This window comes from Pleurodeles waltl, chromosome 5 (assembly GCF_031143425.1).
Source record: "Pleurodeles waltl isolate 20211129_DDA chromosome 5, aPleWal1.hap1.20221129, whole genome shotgun sequence".
Taxonomy (NCBI): domain Eukaryota; kingdom Metazoa; phylum Chordata; class Amphibia; order Caudata; family Salamandridae; genus Pleurodeles; species Pleurodeles waltl.
Genome location: NC_090444.1, coordinates 828,118,132 through 828,142,753, shown reverse-complemented (window position 1 = coordinate 828,142,753; position 24,622 = coordinate 828,118,132). Strand labels below are relative to the sequence as shown.

The following is a 24,622-nucleotide window of genomic DNA, read 5'->3' as shown; positions in this document are numbered from 1 at the left end:
TTTGAGCAGCCAGGCAGTTCTTCTTGGCAGGATGTAGTTTCTGGTTCCGGTTTCTTCTCCAGCAAGTGTCTGATGAGGTAGGGCAGAGGCCCTGTTTTATACCCAAATGTGCCTTTGAAGTGGGGGAGACTTCAAAGAGTGGCTAAGAAGTGCACCAGGTCCCCTTTCAGTTCAATCCTGTCTGCCAGGGTCCCAGTAGGGGGTGTGGCAGTCCTTTGTGTGAGGGCAGGCCCTCCACCCTCCCAGCCCAGGAAGACCCATTCAAAATGCAGATGTATGCAAGTGAGGCTGAGTACCCTGTGTTTGGGGTGTGTCTGAGTGAATGCACAAGGAGCTGTCAACTAAACCTAGCCAGACGTGGATTGTAAGGCACAGAAGGATTTAAGTGCAAAGAAATGCTCACTTTCTAAAAGTGGCATTTCTAGAATAGTAATATTAAATCCGACTTCACCAGTCAGTAGGATTTTGTATTACCGTTCTGGCCATACTAAATATGACCTCCCTGCTCCTTTCAGATCAGCAGCTGCCACTTCAATAGTGTATGAGGGCAGCCCCAATGTTAGCCTATGAAGGGAGCAGGTCTCCCAGTAGTGCAAAAACGAATTTAGGAGTTTTACACTACCAGGACATATAACTACACAGGTACATGTCCTGTCTTTTACCTACACAGCACCCTGCTCTAGGGGATACCCAGGGCACACATTAAGGGTGACTTATATGCAGAAAAAGGGGAGTTCTAGGCTTGGCAAGTACTTTTAAATGCCAAGTCGAGGTGGCAGTGAAACTGCACACACAGGCCTAGCAATGGTAGGCCTGGGACAAGGAAAAGGGGCTACTTAAGTGGGTGGCACAATCCGTGCTGCGGGTCCACTAGTAGCATTTAATCTATATGCCCTAGGCACCTGGAGTGCACATGACTGGGGACTTATAAGTAGATTAAATAGTTCAATCAGGTATGATCCAAAGTTACCATGTTTACAGAGAGAGAGCATATACACTTTATCACTGGTTAGCAGTGGTAAAGTGCGCAGAGTCTAAAAACCAGCAAAAACAGTATCCAAAAACGAGGAGGGAGGCAGGCAAAAAGTTAGGGGTGACTACCCTAAGGCTGTCAGGTCTAACATGTGTCCCCCCCAGCTGAAAGTGGGGAGAGCTACCCGACCTCCTGGGAGCTCTCATCGCTAAGGCGGAAGTACCTGGAGAGACCATCAGCATTGGCGTGGTCAACCCCTGGGCGATGTTCCACCGTAAAGTCCATCCCCTGTAGGGAAATGGACCACCTCAGAAGTTTTGGATTCTCACCCCTCATCTGCATGAGCCATCTGAGGGGCCTGTGGTCTGTCTGAACTAGGAAGTGAGTCCCAAACAGGTAGGGCCTCAGCTTCTTCAGTGCCCAGACCACAGCAAAAGCTTCTCTTTCAATAGCACTCCACCTCTGTTCCCGTGGTAATAGCCTTCTGCTAATAAAGACTACCGGTTGATCTTGGCCCTCCTCATTTAGCTGTGCTAGGACTGCCCCTATGCCATGCTCTGAAGCGTCTGTCTGCACGATAAATTCCTGGGAGTAGTCAGGGGCCTTGAGCACGGGGGCCGTGCACATGGCTTCCTTTAGGGCGTCAAAGGCTTTCTGACAAGCCTCTGTCCAATTCACCAACCTAGGTTGCTTCTTGGACGTGAGTTGTGTCAAGGGGGACACAATGGTACCATAGCCCTTGACAAACCTGCGGTAGTAGCCGGTGAGGCCTAAAAAGGCCCTCACCTCAGTCTGGGTTCGAGGTGGTTGCCAGGCCTTGATAGTTTCGATCTTGGCCTGGAGTGGCTGCACCTTGCCACCACCTACTAGGTGTCCCAAGTACACCACGGAACCCTGCCCAATCTGGCACTTACTAGCCTTGATGGTCAGGCCTGCCTGTTGCAGGGCCTGAAGCACCTCCTTGAGGTGGAGCAGGTGTTCCTCCCAGCTGGAACTGTAGACAGCTATGTCATCCAGGTAGGCTGCACAGAAGGCATCCTTGCCAGCCAGGACCCCGTTAACCAACCGTTGGAAGGTAGCGGGGGCATTTTTCAATCCAAACGGCATCACCCGGAACTGGTAATGGCCGTCAGGGGTGGAAAAGGCGGACCTTTCCTTAGCCCCCTCAGTCAGGGCGATCTGCCAGTACCCTGAAGTAAGATCAAACGTACTCAGGAACTTGGCAGCGCCTAGCCTGTCCACGAGCTCATCAGCTCGGGGGATGGGGTGAGCATCAGTCCGTGTGACTGAGTTGAGACCCCGGTAGTCCACGCAGAACCGGAGTTCTGGCTTCGCGCCTGGGGCAGTAGCCTTAGGGACCAACACCACTGGGCTGGCCCAGGGACTACTGGACTTCTCAATAACCCCTAGCGTCAACATCTTGGAGACCTCCTCCTTGATGCTGGCCTTCACCTTATCTGACAACCTGTAAATTTTGTTTTTCACAGGGAGACTGTCACCGGTGTCAATATCATGAACACAGAGGTGGGTCAGTCCCGGAGTAAGGGAGAAGAGGGGGGAGAACTGCTCCAACAGCTCATAGCAGTCTCCTTTCTGGTTTAGAGTCAGGGAGTCAGACAGAATGACCCCGCTTACGGACCCATCACCTTCTTGGGCAGAGAGGAGGTCAGGGAGAGGTTCACTCTCCTCTTCCATTCCTTCATCTGTGACCAGAAGCATGTTGATCTCCGACCTCTCAAAATGAGCTTTTAGTCGGTTCACGTGGAGCACCCTTAGGGGGTTCCTAGGGGTTTGGAGGTCCACTAGGTAAGTGGCCTCCCCTTTCCGCTCCTTTATTTCAAATGGGCCAGACCAGCGGTCCTGGAGAGCTCTGGGCTCTACTGGCTCCATTACCCACACTTTGTCTCCAGGTTGAAACTCTACCAGAGTGGCCTTCTGGTCATACCATTGTTTCATCACCTCTTGACTGGCCTCCAGGTTACTTTGGGCCTCTTTCCAGAAGCGGGTCATCTGATTGCGGAGGGCCAACATGTAGCTGACCACGTCCTGAGGGGGTGTCTTTGGAGCGTTCTCCAATCCCTCCTTGACAATGCTTAAGGGTCCCCTGACGGGGTACCCATAGAGAAGCTCAAAGGGACTGAACCCTACCCCCCTCTGGGGGACCTCTCTGTAAGCAAAGAGAAGGCATGGTAAGAGGACGTCCCATTTACGCCTCATGGCCTCAGGGAGGCCACCAATCATGCCTTTCAGGGTCTTGTTGAATCTCTCCACAAGCCCATTAGACTGGGGGTGATAGGGTGTGGTGAACTTGTAGGTTACACCACACGCATCCCACAGATGCTTCATGTACGCGGACATGAAGTTAGTGCCTCTGTCAGACACTATCTCCTTGGGGAATCCCACACGGGTAAATATCCCCATCAGGGTTCTGGCTACCACCGATGCAGTTACGGTCCTCAGAGGGATTGCCTCTGGGTACCGGGTGGCATGGTCCACCAAAACCAGGATAAACCTGTTGCCTAAGGCAGTTTTGGGGTCCAAGGGGCCAACAATGTCGACGCCCACCCTTTCAAAGGGGGTGCCAACGACAGGAAGTGGAATCAGGGGGGTTTTAACCCTCTTTCCTGCTTTACCACTAGCCTGGCAGGTAGGACAAGCCCTGCAGAATTTGTCTGAGTGTGTCCTCATTTTGGGCCAGTGAAAGTGGTTGACAAGCCTGTTGAAGGTCTTGTCTTGTCCCAAATGTCCTGCCAGGGGAATGTCGTGAGCCAGACCCAGTAGGAAGGCTCGGTAACATTGGGGGACCACCAGCACACGTGCTGCCCCAAAGACCGGAACCCTAGGCTCACTGTAGAGGAGATCATTCTCCCAATATAGGTGGTGATTGCCAGAGGCGTCACCTGCTGCCTGGTTTAAGGCTTGTTTCCTCAACCCTTCTAGAGTGGGACACTCTTTCTGCGCCTGGCAGAATTCCTCCCTGGTGGGTCCACCCTCAACTTGCCAGCCAGCAAGCTCCGGTAAGTCACCTAGGGTGGCAATGTCTTCCCCAGTTGGCTCGGGAGTCTCCTCCTCAGGAGCCCCGTCAGCCACTGTGGGAACTTCTGGGGCCGGTTTCCCGCGCCCCTCGTCCCTCCTCTTGGCAGCTCCCTGGGCCATCGTTCCAGGCTCCAGATGCCCTTGACTTCCCTCTCGGTCAGCCATGGACCGGGTGGTCATGCAGACCCACTCAGGTAACCCTAACATCTCCAGGTGAGATCTGAGCTCTACTTCTTTCCAAGCAGTATGCTCTAGATCATTGCCTAACAGACAATCTACAGGCATGGCAGGACTCACAGCTACTTTCAGAGTACCAGAGACCCCCCCCCACTCAAAGGGAACCCGAGCCACCGGTAGGTGACTCTCGCGGTTGTCAGCGACTATGACCTGGTGGAATGTATTCGGGATTATCTGCTCTGTGGACACCAGCTGACTCTTGATAGTAGTCATACTGGCTCCTGTGTCACGCAGAGCCTCCACCTTCTGCCCATCAATGAGGACCCACTGCCGGTACTTGGAAGTATTTTTAGGCATGTGGACCTTGGACATCATTTCTCCTTCTCCCAGGGACACTAGGGAAATCTCTACCTGCTCCCCAAAGCTAGTGGGGTCCATCTCCCCCCCGAGTGCTACACTAGTCAACCCAGGCGCCTGTCCGGTAGTGGACGGTGCCCTATTGGGGCACTGTGGATCGCCTTTGTAGTGACCATATTGGTAACACTCCATGCATTTGGGGCTAGATTTTCCTGACCTGTCAAATGTCCCTGGTTTCTTCCCAAATTTGGAAAAGGAAGGGTTGCCACCCCCTCCCTGGGAATTCTTTTGGGGGCCTTTAGAGAGTTCCTTATCTGTAAGTTTATCTCCCCCCTCTTTCTTCTGTTGGGAACCCTGACCACCTTTGTGGGAGTCCCCCCCAGGTACCTTTTTGGACACTCTGGTGCTAACCCAGAGGTCCGCCTCCTCAGCAAGCTTCCTGGGATCAGTCAGCTTACTATCCACTAGGTGCTGGCGCAAATCGGTATAAGTAACATTAAGCATATGCTCTCTCAGGATCAAGTCATATAAACCTTTATAATCTGCTACTTTGTTGCCCCGCACCCATCCATTCAGTGCCTTACTAGAGAAATCAAAGAAATCTACCCATGTTTGTGTGGTTTGTTTGGTGCTGTCCCTGAACCTCTGACGGTATCCCTCAGGGGTCAGCCCAAACTTGGCAAGTAAAGTGGCTTTCTGGAGTGGGTATGTGTTTTGATCCGGTGGATCCAATGTGAGAAGTGTGTCCCTCCCCGATGGCGGCACATAACCCCACATAGCTACCCCCCATTGCCCTTCAGGAACCTCATGAGCCCTTAGTGCAACTTCATAAGCAGCTAACCATTTATCTATGTCATCTCCCACCACAAAACTGGGCACCACATTTTTGGGTATACGAACCTTCTTTTCTCCAGCAGGTCCTGTCTGTATGCTGCCACCATTATTGCTGGATTCAGACTGTCTTGCCTTGATCTCCAGCTCCTTGAGACTCAGTTCATGAGCCAACAATAGTTTCTTTTCAGCCAACGCTCTTTCAGCTTCCACTTGTTTGGCTGTTCTTTCAGCTTCAATCTGTTTGGCTGCTCTTTCAGCCTCAGCTTGTTTGGCTTCTCTTTCTGCCCTCTTCTCCTCCTGTTGTGCCTCAATTTTCAGTTTTGCCATTTGCAGTTGGAACTTCCTTTCTTCTCTCCTTTCCTCTGCGGTCAGGCTTTGCATGGAGACACTGCTCCCTGGTCTGGAAGGGTGCACAATGGCAGTGGTAACACCATCCATAGATAGTGGAAATCCTTCTGAGGGGCCATTTTCTGGCTCCTCTTCCTCATCATCCTCTAAATGGGCTTCTGCCCAGGCCCTCAGCGCCACTTGAAAGTCCTCCTTTCTGGAGGCCCCTTGGGTGGGTACCCTTAATGCCCTGCAGAATCCTCTTAGTTGTTTGACCGTGTATGTATCCAACTGGACTAGGTCAAAGTCCCCTGTCTGAGACCCAGTCAGAGACATGTTGAGTGAGGATTTAGTTTTTGAAAATTGTCAGGAAAAAACGGATTTTCAAAAAGAGATAAAAACCAAGTTGACCTTCAACTGTGGGTATGTAGTGAAATACTTAGCTACTGTATGTCACTGCACAAATACAAGTCCTATCCTCACCGCTGATCACCAAAGTTAGAAATGGGGTTTTTGGTTGGCAGTCAGGTTACTTCCTGTCCAAGCAAAAGCCCTCACTCTAGTCAGGGTAAGTCACACACTATCCAAGATTATCCTGTGCCCACCCTCTGGTAGCTTGGCACGAGCAGTCAGGCTTAACTTAGAAGGCAATGTGTAAAGTATTTGTGCAATAAATCATACAATACCACCATATAGCACCACAAAAATACACCACACAGTGTTTAGAAAAATATATAATATTTATCAGGATAATTGTAGGTCAAAAAGAATAAAGTTGCAATGGAAAATTGTAGAAATATCACAGGGAAGTGATATAGAGTGTCTTAAGTCTTTAGAATGTAATACAGTGTCTTTCAAGCACAAAGTACCTGGTTTCTGGTGGAAAATCTCCTCAGAGGGCCACAGGAGAAGAGATGCGTGGAAAAAGGGGTGTGTGCGTCGATTTCTCCTCAGCACACACAGACTTGCGTCGGTCTTTTCCACGCGGGGAAGTCGGGCGTCGTTTTCCGGCGCGCAGACAGTCTCTTTTTGTGGATCGCGGGGATTACCAGATGTCCCGGGTCTGTGCGTGGATTCTCCTGCTTATTTTCCGGTTGCGCGTCGTTCTGCGGGGCTGCGCGTCGAAGTTTCGATCTCACGGTAGGCGTCGCGTCGATTTCTCCTTGGAAGTCGGGCGGCGTTGTCCTTGCGAGGCCGTGCGTCGAAAGTTTGGTCTCACGGCAGGCGTCGCGTCGATTTCTCCTTGGAAGTCGGGCGGCGTTGTCCTTGCGAGGCCGTGCGTCAAAGTTTCGCACTCACGGTGGGCGTCGCGTCGATTTCTCCTGGAAAGTCGAGCGGCTTTGTCCTTGCGAGGTGGTGCGTCGAAGTCTCGATCGCCCCGAGGGCGTCGCGTCGATCAGCGTCGGTGTGCGGCGTTTTTCCCGCCGCGAAACAAGCTGTGCGTCGAAAGTTTCGGCGCACGGAGCGTCCAAGTGAAAGGAAGAAGTCTTTTTGGTCCTGAGACTTCAAGGAACAGGAGGCAAGCTCTATCCAAGCCCTTGGAGAGCACTTTCACAGCCAGACAAGAGTTCAGCAAGGCAGCAGGGCAACAGCAAGACAGCAGTCCTTTGTAGAAAGCAGACAGGTGAGTCCTTTGAGCAGCCAGGCAGTTCTTCTTGGCAGGATGTAGTTTCTGGTTCCGGTTTCTTCTCCAGCAAGTGTCTGATGAGGTAGGGCAGAGGCCCTGTTTTATACCCAAATGTGCCTTTGAAGTGGGGGAGACTTCAAAGAGTGGCTAAGAAGTGCACCAGGTCCCCTTTCAGTTCAATCCTGTCTGCCAGGGTCCCAGTAGGGGGTGTGGCAGTCCTTTGTGTGAGGGCAGGCCCTCCACCCTCCCAGCCCAGGAAGACCCATTCAAAATGCAGATGTATGCAAGTGAGGCTGAGTACCCTGTGTTTGGGGTGTGTCTGAGTGAATGCACAAGGAGCTGTCAACTAAACCTAGCCAGACGTGGATTGTAAGGCACAGAAGGATTTAAGTGCAAAGAAATGCTCACTTTCTAAAAGTGGCATTTCTAGAATAGTAATATTAAATCCGACTTCACCAGTCAGTAGGATTTTGTATTACCATTCTGGCCATACTAAATATGACCTCCCTGCTCCTTTCAGATCAGCAGCTGCCACTTCAACAGTGTATGAGGGCAGCCCCAATGTTAGCCTATGAAGGGAGCAGGTCTCCCAGTAGTGCAAAAACGAATTTAGGAGTTTTACACTACCAGGACATATAACTACACAGGTACATGTCCTGTCTTTTACCTACACAGCACCCTGCTCTAGGGGATACCCAGGGCACACATTAAGGGTGACTTATATGCAGAAAAAGGGGAGTTCTAGGCTTGGCAAGTACTTTTAAATGCCAAGTCGAGGTGGCAGTGAAACTGCACACACAGGCCTAGCAATGGTAGGCCTGGGACAAGGAAAAGGGGCTACTTAAGTGGGTGGCACAATCCGTGCTGCGGGTCCACTAGTAGCATTTAATCTATATGCCCTAGGCACCTGGAGTGCACATGACTGGGGACTTATAAGTAGATTAAATAGTTCAATCAGGTATGATCCAAAGTTACCATGTTTACAGAGAGAGAGCATATACACTTTATCACTGGTTAGCAGTGGTAAAGTGCGCAGAGTCTAAAAACCAGCAAAAACAGTATCCAAAAACGAGGAGGGAGGCAGGCAAAAAGTTAGGGGTGACTACCCTAAGGCTGTCAGGTCTAACAGATACCTTTGCTGAGATATCCCACTGAACATGATTTGCTGCTGCAGAGTAGAATGTGGTGGGAGCTACTGCGGAGTCAGGCTGACAGGCGATGCACCTTGGGCGGATTGGCAAGCTCCAAGTCTCAACTTTTAAGGTTAAGCAGGCGCTGCACCTTTAACACAACTATTAAGGGTCTAGGATCTTGGGGCCACCACTTTGGGGGGGGGGTGGAGAGGGAAGTTAGGACTCACTCCAGCAGAGGCCAGGTGCAGGGTTCGACATCTCTAGTGGTTAAGTCCCTGTAGATTACACAGGAGGCCAGCCAACTAGCCCTTAAAGTCACTCTGGTTGTCCTTGGTCCACACAGCAAGGCAGGTCTCAAGCAGCAGGGCAGTCCTTTGGGGCTCAAGGCAAGCCTCAAGCAGCAGTGCAGTCCTCTGGTGCAGCAAGGCAGTGGTCTGAGGTACAAGACATGCCTCAAGCAGCAGAGGAGTCCTCCGGGGTCCAAGGCAATCTTTTTTAAGCCCTCCACAAGTCGAAGACTGTAATGAAGAGTTGTTCTGAGGGTCTGATATTCTTACCTAGTGCCAGCTTTTAAAATGGGGATATCTTCTAGATTATCCCCACATCTGGTTCTGGAAAGTTCTTCCCTTCACCTGCCAAGGCTCCAAAAAGTCTGAGGTATCAAAAGATTAGTGTCATGTCCTTTTGTGTGTGCTGGAGGCAAATTCTTTTTAAATGTGAGTGGATCAGGGAACAGCGCAATCTACGCAGAATGGTCCATCCTGCTAACATCCTGTCCCCCTTTATGAAACAGTCAGGGAGGAATACACAAAACTCAATAGCTATGCTGTTCAGAGTCATGTGACCCATCACACTGGCAGCAGGCACCAAATGGATAGGGAAGGAAAATGCCAGTGTCCTAAAAGTGGCATTTTCATAATTGTGACTTAAAATCTTACCATTAAAGAGGATTTTAAAATGCAATTCATTTGAGTCCAAACATGACTTTCCTACCTGTTCTCAATGAAAAGCTAGCACTAAATAAATGTAATAATGTAGCACATTATTATGCTACCGAAGAGGTGGGCCTTACAGTAGTGAAAAGCAAATGTAGAAGTATTTCACTACCATGACATGTGAAACTGAAAACACGTCATACTTTTCATATACAATACACCCTGCCCTATGAGCTTTTTAGAGCCTACCTAAGGGGTGACTTAAATGTATTAAAATTCATGTTTGGGCCTGGGAAAAGGTTTATTCTGCCATGTGGGATTGCCAGTTTAAAACTGCACTGCTGGCTGAAATAGCAGGCCCGAGTCATGTTTTTAAGTGCTACTTTAGTTGGTGGCACAGTGAGTGCTGCAGGCCCAGTAGTACTGGTCCTGGGTGCATGTAGTATCACTTTACTAGGGACCTAGTAGTAAATGAAATGTGCCATTCTGATGTAGGTCACTTTTACCATGTTTAAGGGAGAGAACACAAAGACTTTAGCACTGGTTAGTGGTAGTAAACTGCACAGAATTCCTATGAAAGCAGAAACACATTGCAGAAAGTAGGAGCGGTAATGGCAAAAAAATCCGGGGTGACCCTGCAGAGAGGCCTAAGTCCATCATAAGTGCCTTCAGCCAAAAGCCAGGGTAGACTAATCAATACCTTAATGGGCTTCCCTACTTAGGCAATAGAACATGGACAATTGGCCTCTTCTGCAGTGGCACTTGTCAGTTCTATTCCCTTTTGAACTTGGATCACTTTGTCACTACTCTGGACTTACCTATGTGGAACCTTTTTCCTCACCTGTGAACCCAATCTGTGATGCGCCTAACTTTGATTTAACTCACTGCAGATGCACCCCAGTAGGCAGACAGTACCACCATGACCAACAAAGTGATGTGGCCCATTCCACCCCTTGGATCAGGGTCCTGTTCCTAACTCGGGAAAAGCTCTGCTCATGAGTACAGCAACCAACAGAGGCCTCTGACAGTTGTCAGTGTTGAGACAGACCTCAGTCCATCCACTGCCAGGTGGATGCTCCAAACAGTGGCATTGGCTTAGCCTCACCTCCAACCTTGGGGCTAGCATGGAATTCCCTAACTTGTCCAGAGGGTTCTCTGACCTCTGAGGTTTCTCAGAGTGAGGGGGGAGGGGCAATTGTATCGGATGTTAGGCACCCTATTTCCACTATCCCTCCCTCCAGGCGGTGGGGTGGTAGTCTAAGACTGGTTCTCCAGTCCATGGTTTTGTAAGCCTCAGACCCCTTCTCAGTATCATCCCCCACAGCAAAGTTAAGCACCAAGTTCTTGGGGATGTTTACCCTCCTGACTACACTGGGGTAACACTTGTCACCATTGCTGCTGTACTCTGAGATCTGTTTGACTTTTAGGCCCAGCTCCTGTTTACACATCTCATGAGCCTGCAGAATTTTCCTTTCCTTCAGGGACAGTTACTTTTCCTCCTGCTCATCTTGGCATAGCCTCCTCCTTGGTTGCCTCCAATTCCAACTTGGCCAGCTGCAGATTAAGCTGCCTCTCACCTTTCCTATTCTCCAGTTTTTTCAGGGACAGGTTGTGGGGAGACACACTGCTCCCTTCCCTGAAAGAGGGTTCCAATCTTGGGAGCAAGTTGTCTTCCTCCTTGGAAAGCTGCAACTCAGGGCTTGTGGGCAGGCTATCTTCCTCCTCCTCCTCCACAGGACCATCCTCTTTGAGCTTATCTGGGGTGGTCTTCATATTTTTGACTTCCTCAATGGCTCAAAGGGCTACCTAGATGTTCACCTTTGTGCCCTTCTTTCCCACATTCATACATCTTTCCGTACAAAGCCTTTGCAGCTTTGCTTTGCTGAGGTGCAGTGTTGATCAGCTCCATCTCCATTGCAGCACATACAATGTGAGGTAAGCTTACATTTAGATAAATCAGCCAAATCAAAATCTAAGGAGAATTTAGAAGGAACAGCAGAAGCTAGATTATTTTGGGGATTTCACTGCTATGTAAAATCGCTGAGTGACACTGCACAAACACAAGTACTGGATCCCACCACTAGGCAATAATATGAGAAATCAGGTAATTGATTGAGGAGGTTGAAAACCCTAGTGAAGCATCAACCACAATCCTTGGTGTCACTAAATTAACCTGTGCCACAACCTCTGGTCACTTGGCTCAAAAGCAGTCTGGATTAACTTGGAGACATTGTTTAAAATATTTATGGAGCACTCAAACAGTGATAAAGTGAACACAACCCAAGAAAACTCCCACATCAATTTAGAAAAATAGAGAAAATGTAGATAAATAAAACTACATCAAACCAAATTAATTTCAAACAGTAGAACCGAAGTCATGAATTTTAAAAGTTTTTAGTGAAAAATAGCACCTTAAAGATCAAGCGATAACCCCAGGTATCTAGTCGCCTGAGACCAGGCAAAGTCAGAAATTAAGCAGACTGCAATGGTGTGCAGGCCACATGTATGTGGTAGGTTGGGCCAGTCTCGTCTTGCGTCCAGACTTAAAACATATTTTGAAGAAACGTTTCTGAGAAGGTAATGTTCAGCGGGACAATGCAGCCGGCGAAGTCCAAGGAAAAGGCATCATTGTCGGGGAGCTGCTGAACATAGTTGCTGTCAAGCTTTCTACCTTTAGACTTTGTCACTTTTTTGGAAGTCGAAAATTTCTATTGGGTCAAAGTTGCAGAGTGTAGCTGACGAGGGCTCCACAAGCTTGGATACTTTTGCTGAAAGGTCTTGCTGAACAGAATTTGTTGCTGCAGAGAAGAATGTAGCAGGAACTACCACAGAGTCAGACCGAAAGGCGATGCACTTTGGGCATATAGGGAAGCAGGTAGTTCCAGGTCTTCTGTCCGTTCTCAGACCACTTTTGTGTGAAAATGTTTCTAACTCCCAACTTTTTGGGTTAGGCAGGAGCAGCACTGTTAACACCACAACTAAGGGCCCAGGACTTGAGGGACACCACTTGGGGATTAGGACTTACTCTAGCAGAGGCCAGGTGCAGGCTTAGAGATGTCTGAAGCTTGTTACACCCCTGTAGTTCACACAGGAGGTCAGACAACTGTCCTCTGGAGTCACTTTGACAACCCTGGGTTCAAGCAGCAAAGCAGGCCTCAAGCAGTAGGGCAATCCTCTTGTGGTCCAAGGCAGTCTTTCTGAGGTCTCCCACAAGTCCAGGAGGGTACTGAATACTTGTCCTGGGGGTACAATATATATATCTGGTGCCAGGCTTTGTACGGACATCTTCTAGGCTTCCTCCACATCTCGTTCTGAAAACTTCTTCCCTTACCCTGTAAAGGACCCAAGAAGTCTGGTATGGCAGAAGACTAGTGTGAGGTTCCTTTTCTTTGCTTAAGAAAAACTCTGCTCACTGTAATCCAGACAGGAAGACCCATCCTGCCAACCCCTAGTCTCCCATTATCTCACTGTCCAGGGCGAATACATAAAGTTTTACAGATAAGCTATTCACAGTCATGTGATGCAGGACACTGGCAGCAGGAACCAAATGGTTAGGCCAAGAAAATACCAGCCTCCTCAAAGTGGTATTTTCATAATTTTGACTTCATTTCTTACTTTACCATTAAAGAGGAATTTAAATTACAATTCATTTGAGTCCAAACATGACATTCCTACCATTTCCCTACTAAAGGTTAGCACTTCTTAAACGTACTAAGTTAGCCCAGTATTAGTTCTATGGGAGAGGTAGGCCATTATAGTAGTTAAAAACAAATTAAGGAGTTTTTAGTTACCGGGACATGCAAAAAGTAAGAACATATGCCCTGCTTTTTAAATACAATGCACCATGCCTTATGGGATAAATATATAATATTTGGGCCAGGTAAAACTTTTTATTTTGCTTGATCGAGTTGGTTGTTTAAAACTGCAGTGGCAGGCCTGAGACAAAGTGCTACTTTAGTGTTTGGCGCAATGAGTGATGCAAGCCCATTACCAGCATTTAATTTACAGGCTCTGGGAACATGTTATACCAGTTTACTAGGGACTTGCTAGTAAATTAAACATGCCAATTAGGTGTAGACCATTTTTCCCATATTTAAAGGAGAGGGCACAAGGACTTTAGCACTGGTTAGCAGTGGTAAAGTGTATAGAAACCTAATGCCGATAAAAACAATATGAACACAGGAAGGGTGAAGGCAACACATTTGGGAGTGGCCCTGCAGAGAGGGTAAAGCACAACAATCACGATTGTTTCAGAATTACCGTTATGTGCGGTTTGTGTTTCTCTAGCTGCAGAAATTGTGATATCTGTGCAGTAGGCATTGAAAGTAGTTCCTGATGGAGTCAAATGCCTTGCCAAGCAAAAGTACCCAGAAATCACTGCTCTTCTGGCTTTACCACTGAACAGCAGACTTCTGTCGGAAATATAATGCGAACTTCTATTGTTTTGTAATCAAGTGGGGCTCAAAACGGTCAGTATTTTGTTTTCTAAGGAATTTAAAAAACAAAATAGAGTGGTTTAGTGCATGACATTCTATCATTATTGTTGGAAATGGCCCTTTTTGCAGGGTTACCCCCACACTTTTTGTCTTCTTCCTCCTATTTTCTCAGGTCTGTTTTTGCTGTTTTATTGTCTCTCTGCACTCTACCACTGTTAATCAGTGCTAAAGTGCAAGTACTATGTAGGTAAGTTGTACTGTTGATTGGTTTAGCCATGATTGGCATATCTGATTTACTGGTAAGTCCCTAGTAAAGTGCACCAGAGGTGCCCAGGGCCTGTAAATCAAATGCTACTAGTGGGCCTGCAACACTGATTGTGCCACCCACATAAGTAGCCCTGTAAACATGGCTGAAACCTGCCACTGCAGTGTAGCGTGTGCAGTTTTAAACTGCCAATTCGACCTGGCAAGTGTACCTACTTGCCAGGCCCAAACCTTCACTTTTGGTACATGTAACACACCCCTAAGATAGGCCCTAGGTAGCCCCATGGGCAGGTAGGACATATACTGGTGTGTTTTACATGTCTAATAGTGAAATACTGCCAAATTCGGGTTTCGCTGTTGCAAGGCGTATCTCCCTCCTAGGTTAACATGGGGGCTGCCTTTAAATAACTTTAAAGTGCAGAGTCCCTTTGAGGGTAGATAGAAATTTGGAGTTTGGGGTCTCAGAACTCACAATTTAAAAATACATATTTTAGTGAAGTTGTTTTTATATATTGGGAGTTTGAAAATGACACTTTTAGAAGGTAGGCATTTTCTTGCTTAAACCATTCTGTGACTGTGCCTGTTTGTGGATTCCCTGTCTGGGTCAGTTTGACAGTTGGGCTGTTCACACATCTCCTGTAGACAATGACACAAAGGGGGATGGAGTTTAGCCTGCATGTCTTGATGAGCCATCTGAGCCAGAGTGGAGGAAGGAGTGGTTGCTTGCATCTGAAAGGACCGTGTCTGCCCTCACACAATGCAGTCTCCAAACCCCTGGTGTGTGTCTGGGACCTGCCTGGACACGGAAGGATCTTGCAAACACTTGAGACTTTGCTTCTGAAGTTTGCCAACCTCAAAGACAGAACGGGGTATAAGAAAAAGACCCAAAACCCCAGACTTTTAGAATCTTTCTAGAATCAAGAGGAACCTCTACCCTGGAGAAGAGCTGGAGGTGGAGTACTGTCCCTTTGCTGTGTTGCTTTGCTGGAGTGATCTGCATTTGCCACTTCTACCGGAAAAGAGTGCACAGGGTGAACTTTTCTGTGTGTCCTGCTCGAGAAAGTTCTCCAAGGGCCTGGAGTAGAGCTTGCCTCCTGTTGGAAGTCTCAGGGATATCAAAGACTTAATTTTCCTCTTCCACCAGCACTGGGAACTTTGTATTTTGTGCTGTTCAAGGAGAAAAACCACTGCAATGCTGTCAACAATGCCGCTGGCCTGCACTGCGATCTGCCGGCGCCACACGGAGTTGCACTGCCCCGCTTCCACCGCAACCCTGGTCTCACCGGTGCCGTCATCAGACGACTTCGCCGAGCCGCTGCTCGCACAGAGACCTGTAGGCCCGCACTCCAGCCACCCCACAGCCTGGGCATCCCTGATGACGCCTCTCCTGTTGACACTGGCGCTGCTACCTGCACCGTGGCCTGTGGACACCGCTCGTGAGGTACACGAAGCACCATCCCTCAGCCCCGGTCCACCGATGCCAGCATTAATACTCCAGTGTCGTCACCAGGCATCCTGGCTGCACCGTGGCCTGTGGATACCACTCGTGAGGGTCACGAAGCACCATCCCATCCCGCACTGCTGGCTTGGGCCTACCAACGACAGCGTTTCAGCAACGTTGATGCCCCTCCCAGCACCCTGACCTTGTGACACCGCACCTCACACTGCCCCTCTTCACACCACAGCCCTGGTCTCACCAATGCCGCTGGACGCCGTCACCGAGCCACTGCCTACACCGTGACCTGTAGGCACTGCATGTCGTATCATCCTGCTTTGCACCGCAGCCCTGACGCCATCCACGCCAGTGCTGCTGGCTTCATCAGCCTGGGGTTCGATACCCAAGGCATGTGACTTCAAGGGCCCGACGACTCCTACACAGACACCGGAACCAACACTGCGATGCCAGCAACGCCTCGCTCCGGAGCACACCGCGAGAATTACGATGCCCTGCAAATCCAAAGGTACTGTTTGCGGGTCCTCCCGACACAGTAGCTGGCATGCGACCCCGCGACTGGCCTGAACTGTTGGTTTTGTTGATCATGACGCTGTGATAGCCCCAGGGGAAGCTATCACCTTCAAGGAACTGTATTTTTAAGTAAATCTTGCAGAATTCATATCTTTAGCATTGTATGTTGGATTTTTTTCATTTTGGTCGTATTTTACACAGATAAATATTGGCTATTTTTCTAAAACTGGTGTGGTGTCCTTTTATAGTGTTTTCACTTATTACTGTGTGTTATGTGCAAGTGCTTTACACATTGCTTCTGAGATAAGGCTGACTGCTCGTGCCACGCTACCAAGGGGGTGAGCAGGGGTTATCTGATCAGGTATCTCCCTTATCCTGAGTAGAGTTAGAGTCCCTACGTGGACAGGGTGCAAGCTGACTGCCAACTAGAGACCTCATTTCTAAAAATCATTTACTGAAGTTATGACTAATAAATGAACACTCATGTTATAACTCAGTCACTAAACTTTGAAATCAAGGTACTGTTAGAGGAGTGTGATTAGGAAGAATTACATCTATACAGTCTCATATACCCCCGGCATACCAGCTTACTGACTAGAGTTGGTACATGTCCTTGACAGCTGCACAGTGACGTAGCTTAGTAGTGAAAATAGGGGGATGTGAATCCCAAATTTCCCAACTAAACAGGCAATGGGCCATTAGGTGAATGTGTGAGGTGACCAGGTTTTGGGATGGACTATTCCTATGAGGAGCGGGGTCAGTGCTAATTTGCATTAAGTGGGGCTCATGGGCAGTCAGGTAAACCGTTACAGCTCAAGGTCAGACAGAGTAGGTGCCATCAGCATTAGGCTATCCGATCATCTGCGCTATTTAGAGTGGATGGTCACGTGGCTTTTTTTGTTGTTTTTTTGTTAACTGACTGTAATCTGCAGGTAGATTTACTTGCCGGTGAGGGATAGTTAATAAAATAAAAAAATAAAAAGCAAAATGACTCCCATAGCATTTGCGAAAACTAGTGTGGAAGTCAATAGTTTTTAAAAAAATTATTATTATTATTCAGTTTAAAAAAAAAAAAAAAACTTTGAAAAGTTTGTTGGCCGGCAGTCATGTTTGACATGACAAGAACCGCCATGAGAACAGTTCCTGCCAATGTGTGGAGATGTCTGCCGAGCTGGCGGATATCTTTAAATATGGCTGCCCGAGGAAAGGCAGTAAAGTCTTCTGTCACCCTGTCTGCCTTTACTCATCTCCTAAATCAAGCCTTCTGTCTAGAGTGGGACACTTTGGCAAAAAACAACCCTTCGGAGTGCTTGCCAGAGGGGTTTCCAGAGGTTAAGACTATTTTCAAACAATTGTCTAGTCACCTTTTGGGTGTTTAATTGCCAGTAGCATGCCTAGAAACCTGAGGCTGGTGTGACTTTCCAAGCCTATTACTGCAACTGTTTGTGGATTCTAAAAAGTAGTAAGTTTGCATCCATTCAAGGAGTACTTCAGTGGGTGCAGATTTGATAATTTTTTGATAAGCTGGTCAGTAAGGGGAATGTTTACACAGAAGTGGCACAACACAGCGCAGCAAGCAAAGGTGCTTCTCTGTGCCACCTGAAGAGAGTAGAACGGTGCTGTCTCCTCAAAGAAATATCTCATTTCTGCTCTTTCCATTTACTGGAGCACTTAGGACTGCCTTAGGCCACGGTACATGGGTGTCTGCATTATGGTCAGGATAATTTTTGAGCAGGAAAGGATATGCTGTTCACAAAACCTATCCTTGGAGGCTTTTCTCTCTTTGCAGGTATGCTGCATTCTGCGGGAAATGATAAGGAGAAATAAAGATATTTCTCAACATTACGTCAGCCTCGGGCATGCGCACCATTTTGGTCCAAAACCATGTCACTATGTAAATAAGGGTTTGCATTAAAATCCATGAGTGAATACATGGGAATGGCCATGCGCACTCAAGAAACCCCTACCTGACGCAAATTGATGCAAAGCAGAACAATGCGCCGTTTTTTTTTTTGTTCAAAGCCACACAAACCTACATTTGCCTGCTTTATAAATACTGAAAATGATTTTGTGTCAGTCTGCATAAAAAAAGTGACTCAACCCTGATGCAAACTCTTAATAAATCTGGGTCTAAATATATTTAAGTTCCTGATCCAGAACATGCAAGTTAAAACCTCCTAGTGAAGTCTAGAAGACGAGAAAAATCGACAGTGCAGTTTCCCAGTGATGCGGATGGAACAGCAATTGAAGATAGCCAAGTTATGCACCACCTTTTATGCCCTCATGCCTCTTTTGATGCGTGTAAGCGATCTCACGAACAGGAATAGGTACGACATGAAGAGCATAAGATGATTCAGTTACTTGCCTTTTTCGTTGTGAGCTTTCTTTAGGGCTGGCCTTCTCTACAGTGAGGGCATTCAGTGTTCCTGGATTAAATGTTAAGAATAGATGACAATTTCTAAGATATATAATAACATATTGCTGTGGGAGGAGGATATTGATTATTCACAGTTTTCTTTAAAAGAAGGGTGCATAGCATTAGATATTTGGGTGAGCTCTAATTCTCACAGTGCTTCTTTTTTCTGGTGGGCGGTGAGACGAAACCTGACTTCTTGCGTTGCTGCTTTTGTTTTGTTTTTTAATGAAAGAAGTGTTATTTGTTGTCGAGATTTGTCCTACTGTTTTCTTACGTTGAACATCGCTAGGATCTGGATAAGACACAGGATGAACTGTTGAAACATCAGGCTAGCGTTAGTGAGCTGAAGCGCAGTTTCATGGAGTCCTCACCTGAGCCACGCCCAAACGAATGGGAAAAACGTCGCATTGCACCTCTGTCTGTTCAAGCACAAGGGGTATGTCAACACCCAGCTATCAACATGCACTGTGTAAAGGTGTTTCTAGATTTCAAACTATCTTAAGCATCCTAATATGTTTAATGTTGGAGTGAAGAGAGTATATTTCAAGTATGTTATTGTTTTTCTAACCGCAATTGTTTTTTTAATATTAAAGTCCCATTAATAGCGTGTTCACTAACCCTGACCAAGTTATTAAAATGATTATTAATTGTTATTGTTAATACCAACAAACCAAAAAGAATGTTTTCGAAACTGCTTTGTCTTTAACAGCTGTATATTGTTTCAAAAATGAATTTCAGCTTTTACTGGAGCGATTTAGTATCTTATAAACTAGTTTATTCAGTTAACCATATAAGCTGGCCCAAATCTCGGTTTATTGGTTAGGGCATGGAAGGGTTTGAGCAAAAGTTCTCTAAACACGATCTTATTATAATTATGTTTGAATTCGATTTGACGGGTTGGTAACAGGACGTAAGCATACTTCATCATTGGCTAAGCAATACATGTATGTGCTCGTTCAAACAGTCGTGTCTTCTCAGCCAGGGTCCGAGAAGAATGTTGGCCTGTTTTAGAGTTTGGCAGACCGGTTGCTCGATCTTAAGGTGCCTTATTACAAGTGCAGTAGGATACAATGTCCTTGCAATAAGGCAGATGGGAAATCTTTCACATTTGTGATGGAGTAATCTATCTGCCAATCTCTAAATTGGGGCCTGGGACCTGTTTAAACTTTAACAAGAGCAAAAGAGACACGAATGGATATATAGACTTCCCTCAGGGCAGTGTCTTTGATTCCGTTTTTTACTATATATCAGAGGATCTCTATACATTATTGCCTGATTTCTGTTTTGTATTTAGCCAGGTTTCATTGTATTATGTTTAATCTTTTTGGATTTGTTTTAGGCTCCGTTTTGGGGGCTTTTTTCTCTTGCTGTTAACATTTTAAATGTGTAAATTTTGTTGTTTTTTATTGAGTACTCAATCGGTTTTCTTGCTATATTTCCTATGTTTTCCTCTGGCATTATGCCATGGCTTTATCAGTTTTCTGTTAATGTTCTCTTGTAACTAGTTATGTCAGAGTTTCGCAAACCGACAGTTTTCTCAAGCAACAATTGATGGAAAAAATACGGCCCTCCATGGATTCCTGTCCATCACTCAAAATAAGCAATTGTAGGGCCTTATGAGCTTAATGAATAGATCGTTCCAAATGGCTGGAAGTTTCTGTCAAGAAAGGAGGTCTCTATTTGTGCAGCCTGGTAATCTGAGCCTTTTTGTTCTTCCTTCTCAGTGTAATGTCCTAATATCTGGGAAGAGCTTATTTTAATGTCGAAAGAATATGTATTGTTGACTTTCCACAGTCTCTCAGGGTCAGTCCAGAAAAAGTATTCCTTCTGATGGAAATATTATTGATTTATTCGCTCTTGCTAGCATCAGTCAATTAGAATACAACCGATGCTTGGAGATTAATGTATTGCCTAAGTTACCTATTGCATCAATAATAAATTTAACTTTTCAGCAAGGTCACACAGCTGGGCGTGGATAACAGAGCGGGACTTTTCCTGAATGGGGGGTGCTTTGTTTCTCTAAGCGCAAGTGTGCCTCAGTAACCTAGGAAAAAAGGGCTAGGAAGAGACGTGCAGGAGAGGCCTATTACTACAATGACATTGTGTCCCTGTTGAATTTCAGCCAGTCTTGCTTATAGCAGCAGGATAAGAGGAGGGGATGCAGTCCTACCAATAGGGGTTGCAATCCTAACTAGCATAGAATCACAAGTCGAACATGCTTGAACACTTTTGCTATATTTTTAAACAGCCTTTCACTCGCCCATTTAGAGCACAGAACTCAAACCTTAGGAGTTTAAATGTCAGCACATTGAGACAGATTCAGAAATATACTTTGAAGGTTTCTTATTTAGTTTGAAGTACATTTCGTACTGTTTCAGGTCAGAAAAATCCATCTAGAAATAATGGAAAACTGTGCAATTAATAAATACCAGTCATGGCATGAGGTCCGCTCTGGCACCAAGGCGACAACACCAGCAGTGTCTCCCAAACTCAACATGAATAAATATTCAAATCAGTTTACATGTATTTCGGAAACCTATCAGTTTTTTTTTTTTCCAACATCAGCTGGCTTGTTTCAAGAAATACTTACGTTGTGCTCCCCAAAAACAAATATTGCATTGTGGACAAGTAAGCCCATTTCTCCCAAACAAAAGCCTGTCATTTGCATGAAAATATACCATTTATTATATGAAATACTGGTTTTCGTTTTCATGAAGTAGTTGCCAACACTAAAGCCACGTGTGAACATGTTCTACCTTGAATGCACTGCTGTCCAGGCATCTCCATCAGATGTTGAGCCAGTGCCTCGACTAGACCATGGTTCTCTTAGAGAAGTCAGATTTGGGGGTCGGCGTGCCAGGCTGGATAGTTTGCCACAGTTGTTGCTGGATGGGGCAGTGGGGGCTGTGAGCAGAGCCTAGGGTAGAAGGGAGTCCCCAAGCACAGCTGCCATGGGGCCTGTTTACAGTTGAAGTCATACTGCCACAAGGGTTACCTCGTTCCGTGCCTGCATTCTCCAGGGTCTCTCTGCTGTGGCCGTTTCATGCGGTCATGGCAGGTTTACCCCTCTATAGGCATGCCTTCTGTCACTGATTTGCGCATTGAAAGGGGCCCCAGTGTTTGTACGCTATTACTTTTGCAGGACTGCTTCCCTCAGTCCATTTATGAAATTGGTCTAGTTTTAGCGTCACAAGGCCCTATAAGCAGGGTGTACTTGCCATACCTAAGACGTAGGGCGCATGAACGCTAACCGTGCTGCCTTTTTTCAGTTTCCGCGTTAACACCCCCTTTTCATGTTTTGTTTTGCTACGAATGTTGCTGGCGCACAACAAGAGTGCACAGGCGATTCTTAATCAGCCATCGAGCCTAGACAGTTCTTGCTGAATCTCAGAGCTCTTCACACAAGTTTGTGCGTTTCCCTTCATTAGCACGGCGCCCCTCGCAATAGGGACACGGTCGCTGGTCACCCTCTCTTTAATTTCGCGTGGAGTTCTCCCAGCCCGCTCCTCATTGGCCACAGCCAGCGCTCAGCTCGCTTTTACCCTGTAGGACACATTATTTTGTTCTGGCCTTTAATTTTATAATACGCCGGTATTTTTGCTAGGCGGTAAATCTATTAATAATAATAATTTTGCTAACCCCTCCCGCGACCACTTACAAGTAACTCTGAAGTTCTTTAAAAAATAATGCATTTTTCCAAAACTGACCCTCCCATGTCCAGAGCAATCCCTCCTTCCAGCTTTTTCTAAAAACATATAATCTACAGTGCGGATAGTGTTGTTATGTTGGTGTGCACAAAACACTTTTAAACACATAGATTAACCCCTTCGCTGCCAGGCCTTTTTTTGGCTTTTTGGGGCAGTTTGCGCTTAGGCCCTCATAACTTTTTGTCCACATAAGCTACCCACGCCAAATGTGCGTCCTTTTTTTGTCCAACCTCCTAGGTATTCTAGAGGTACCCAGAGTTTGTGGGCTCCCCTGAAGGAGACTAAAAAATTAACCAAAATACAGCGAAAATGTCGTAACAAAAAAATAAATAAATGGGAAAAAAGGGCTGCAGAAGGCAGCTTGTGTTTTTTTCCCCTGAAAATGGCATTAACAAAGGGTTTACAGTGCTAAAATTACCATCTTCCCAGTTTTCAGGAACAGCCAGATTTGAATTGGAAAACCCAATTTTTCAACACAATTTTGGCATTTTACTGGGACATACCCTATTTTTACTATTTTTTGTGCTTTCAGCCTCCTTCTAGTTAGTGACAGAAATGGGTGTGAAACAAATGCTGGATCCCAGAAAGGGAAACATTTACGAAAAGTACACAAAATTCTAAATTCAGCAAGGGGTAATTTGTGTAGATCCTACAAGGTTTTTCTACAGAAAATAACAGCTGAAAAAAAACAAACATGAAATTGAGGTGAAAAAAACAGCCATTTTTCTCCACGTTTTACTCTGTAACTTTTTCCTGGGGTATCAGATTTTTTAAAGCAATATAACGTTACGTCTGCTGGACTCTTCTGGTTGCGGGGCTATACGGCTTGTAGGTTCCTCAAGAACCCTAGGTGCCCATAGCCAATAAATGAGCTGCACCTTGCAGTGGGTTTTCATTCTATACCAGGTATACAGAAATTAATTTGGTGAAATATAAAGAGTGAAAAATAGGTATCAAGAAAACCTTTGTATTTCCAAAATGGGCACAAGATAAGGCATTGAGAAGCTGTGGTTATTTGTACATCTCTGAATTCTGGGGTCATCATACTAGCATGTGAATTACAGGGCATTTCTCAAATAGACATCTTTTTTTACACACTGTCTTACATTTGGAAGGAAAAAATGTAGAGAAACACAAGAGGCAATAACATATGTTTTGCTATTCTGTGTTCCCTCAAGTCTTTCAATAAAAATGATACCTCACTTGCGTGATTAGGCCTAATGCCCACAACAGGAAATGCAACATGGACACATCACATTTTCCTAAAGAAAACTGCTGTGTTTTTTGGAACGTGCCTAGCTGTGGATTTTGACCACTAGCTCAGCCAGCACCTAGGAAAACCTACCAAACCTGTGCATTTTTTAAAACTAGACACCTAGGGGAATCCAAGATGGGGTGACTTATGGGGCTCTCACCAGGTTCTGTTACCCAGAATCCTTTGCAAACCTCAAAATGTGACCAAAGAAACACTTTTTCCTCACATTTGGGTGACAGAAAGATCTGGAATCTGAGAGGATCCAAAAAGTTCCTTCCACCCAGCATTCCCCCATGTCTCCCGATAAAAATGGTACCTCACTTGTGTGGGTAGGCCTAGTGCCCGTGACAGGAAATGCCCCAAAACACTATGTGAACACATCACATTTTCCCACAGAAAATAGAGCTGTGTTTTTTGGAAAGTACCTAGCTGTGGATTTTGACCACTAGCTCAGCCAGCACCTAGGAAAACCTACCAAACCTGTGCATTTTTTAAAACTAGACACCTAGGGGAATCCATGATGGGGTGACTTATGGGGCTTTCACCAGGTTCTGTTACCCAGAATCCTTTGCAAACCTCAAAATGTGACCAAAGAAACACTTTTTCCTCACATTTCGGTGACAGAAAGATCTGGAATCTGAGAGGATCCAAAAAGTTCCTTCCACCCAGCATTCCCCCATGTCTCCCGATAAAAATGGTACCTCACTTGTGTGGGTAGGCCTAGTGCCCGCGACAGGAAATGCCCCAAAACACTATGTGAACACATCACATTTTCCCACAGAAAATAGAGCTGTGTTTTGCAAAGTGCCAAGCTGTGGATTTTGTCCTCTAGCTCAGCCGGCACCTAGGGAAACCTACCAAACCTGTGCATTTTTAAAACTAAACGCCTGGGGGAATCTAGGATGGGGTGATTTGTGGGTGTCTCACCAGGTTCTGTTATCCAGAATCCTTTGCAAACCTCAAAATCTGATAAAAAAAAAAAAAACACTTTTTACTCACAATTCGGTGACAGAAAGTTCTGGAATCTGAGTGGAGCCACAAATTTCCTTCCACCCAGCATTCCCCCAAGTCTCCAGATAAAAATGGTAACTCACTTGTGTGGGTAGGCCTAGTGCCCGCAAAAGGAAATGCCCCAAAACACGATGTGGACACATTAAAATGATCAAATACTAAATTACC

The 24,622-nt window shown here is 46.4% G+C and overlaps 1 protein-coding gene across 22 annotated transcripts in view; it reads left to right on the top strand.

Annotated features, from left to right (window-relative positions):
• Positions 1 to 24,622, top strand: part of EPB41L2 (erythrocyte membrane protein band 4.1 like 2) — a 1,020,488-nt gene that overhangs the window by 811,997 nt on the left and 183,869 nt on the right. For 19 of the 22 annotated variants that reach the window (XM_069234854.1, XM_069234873.1, XM_069234863.1 and 16 more), the window contains one exon: positions 18,771 to 18,917. The exons of the other annotated variants lie outside the window; for them this stretch is intronic. In XM_069234854.1, the coding sequence (XP_069090955.1) occupies positions 18,771 to 18,917 (147 nt within the window). The remainder of the gene's footprint in view (positions 1 to 18,770; positions 18,918 to 24,622) is intronic. 22 annotated transcript variants of the gene reach the window in all.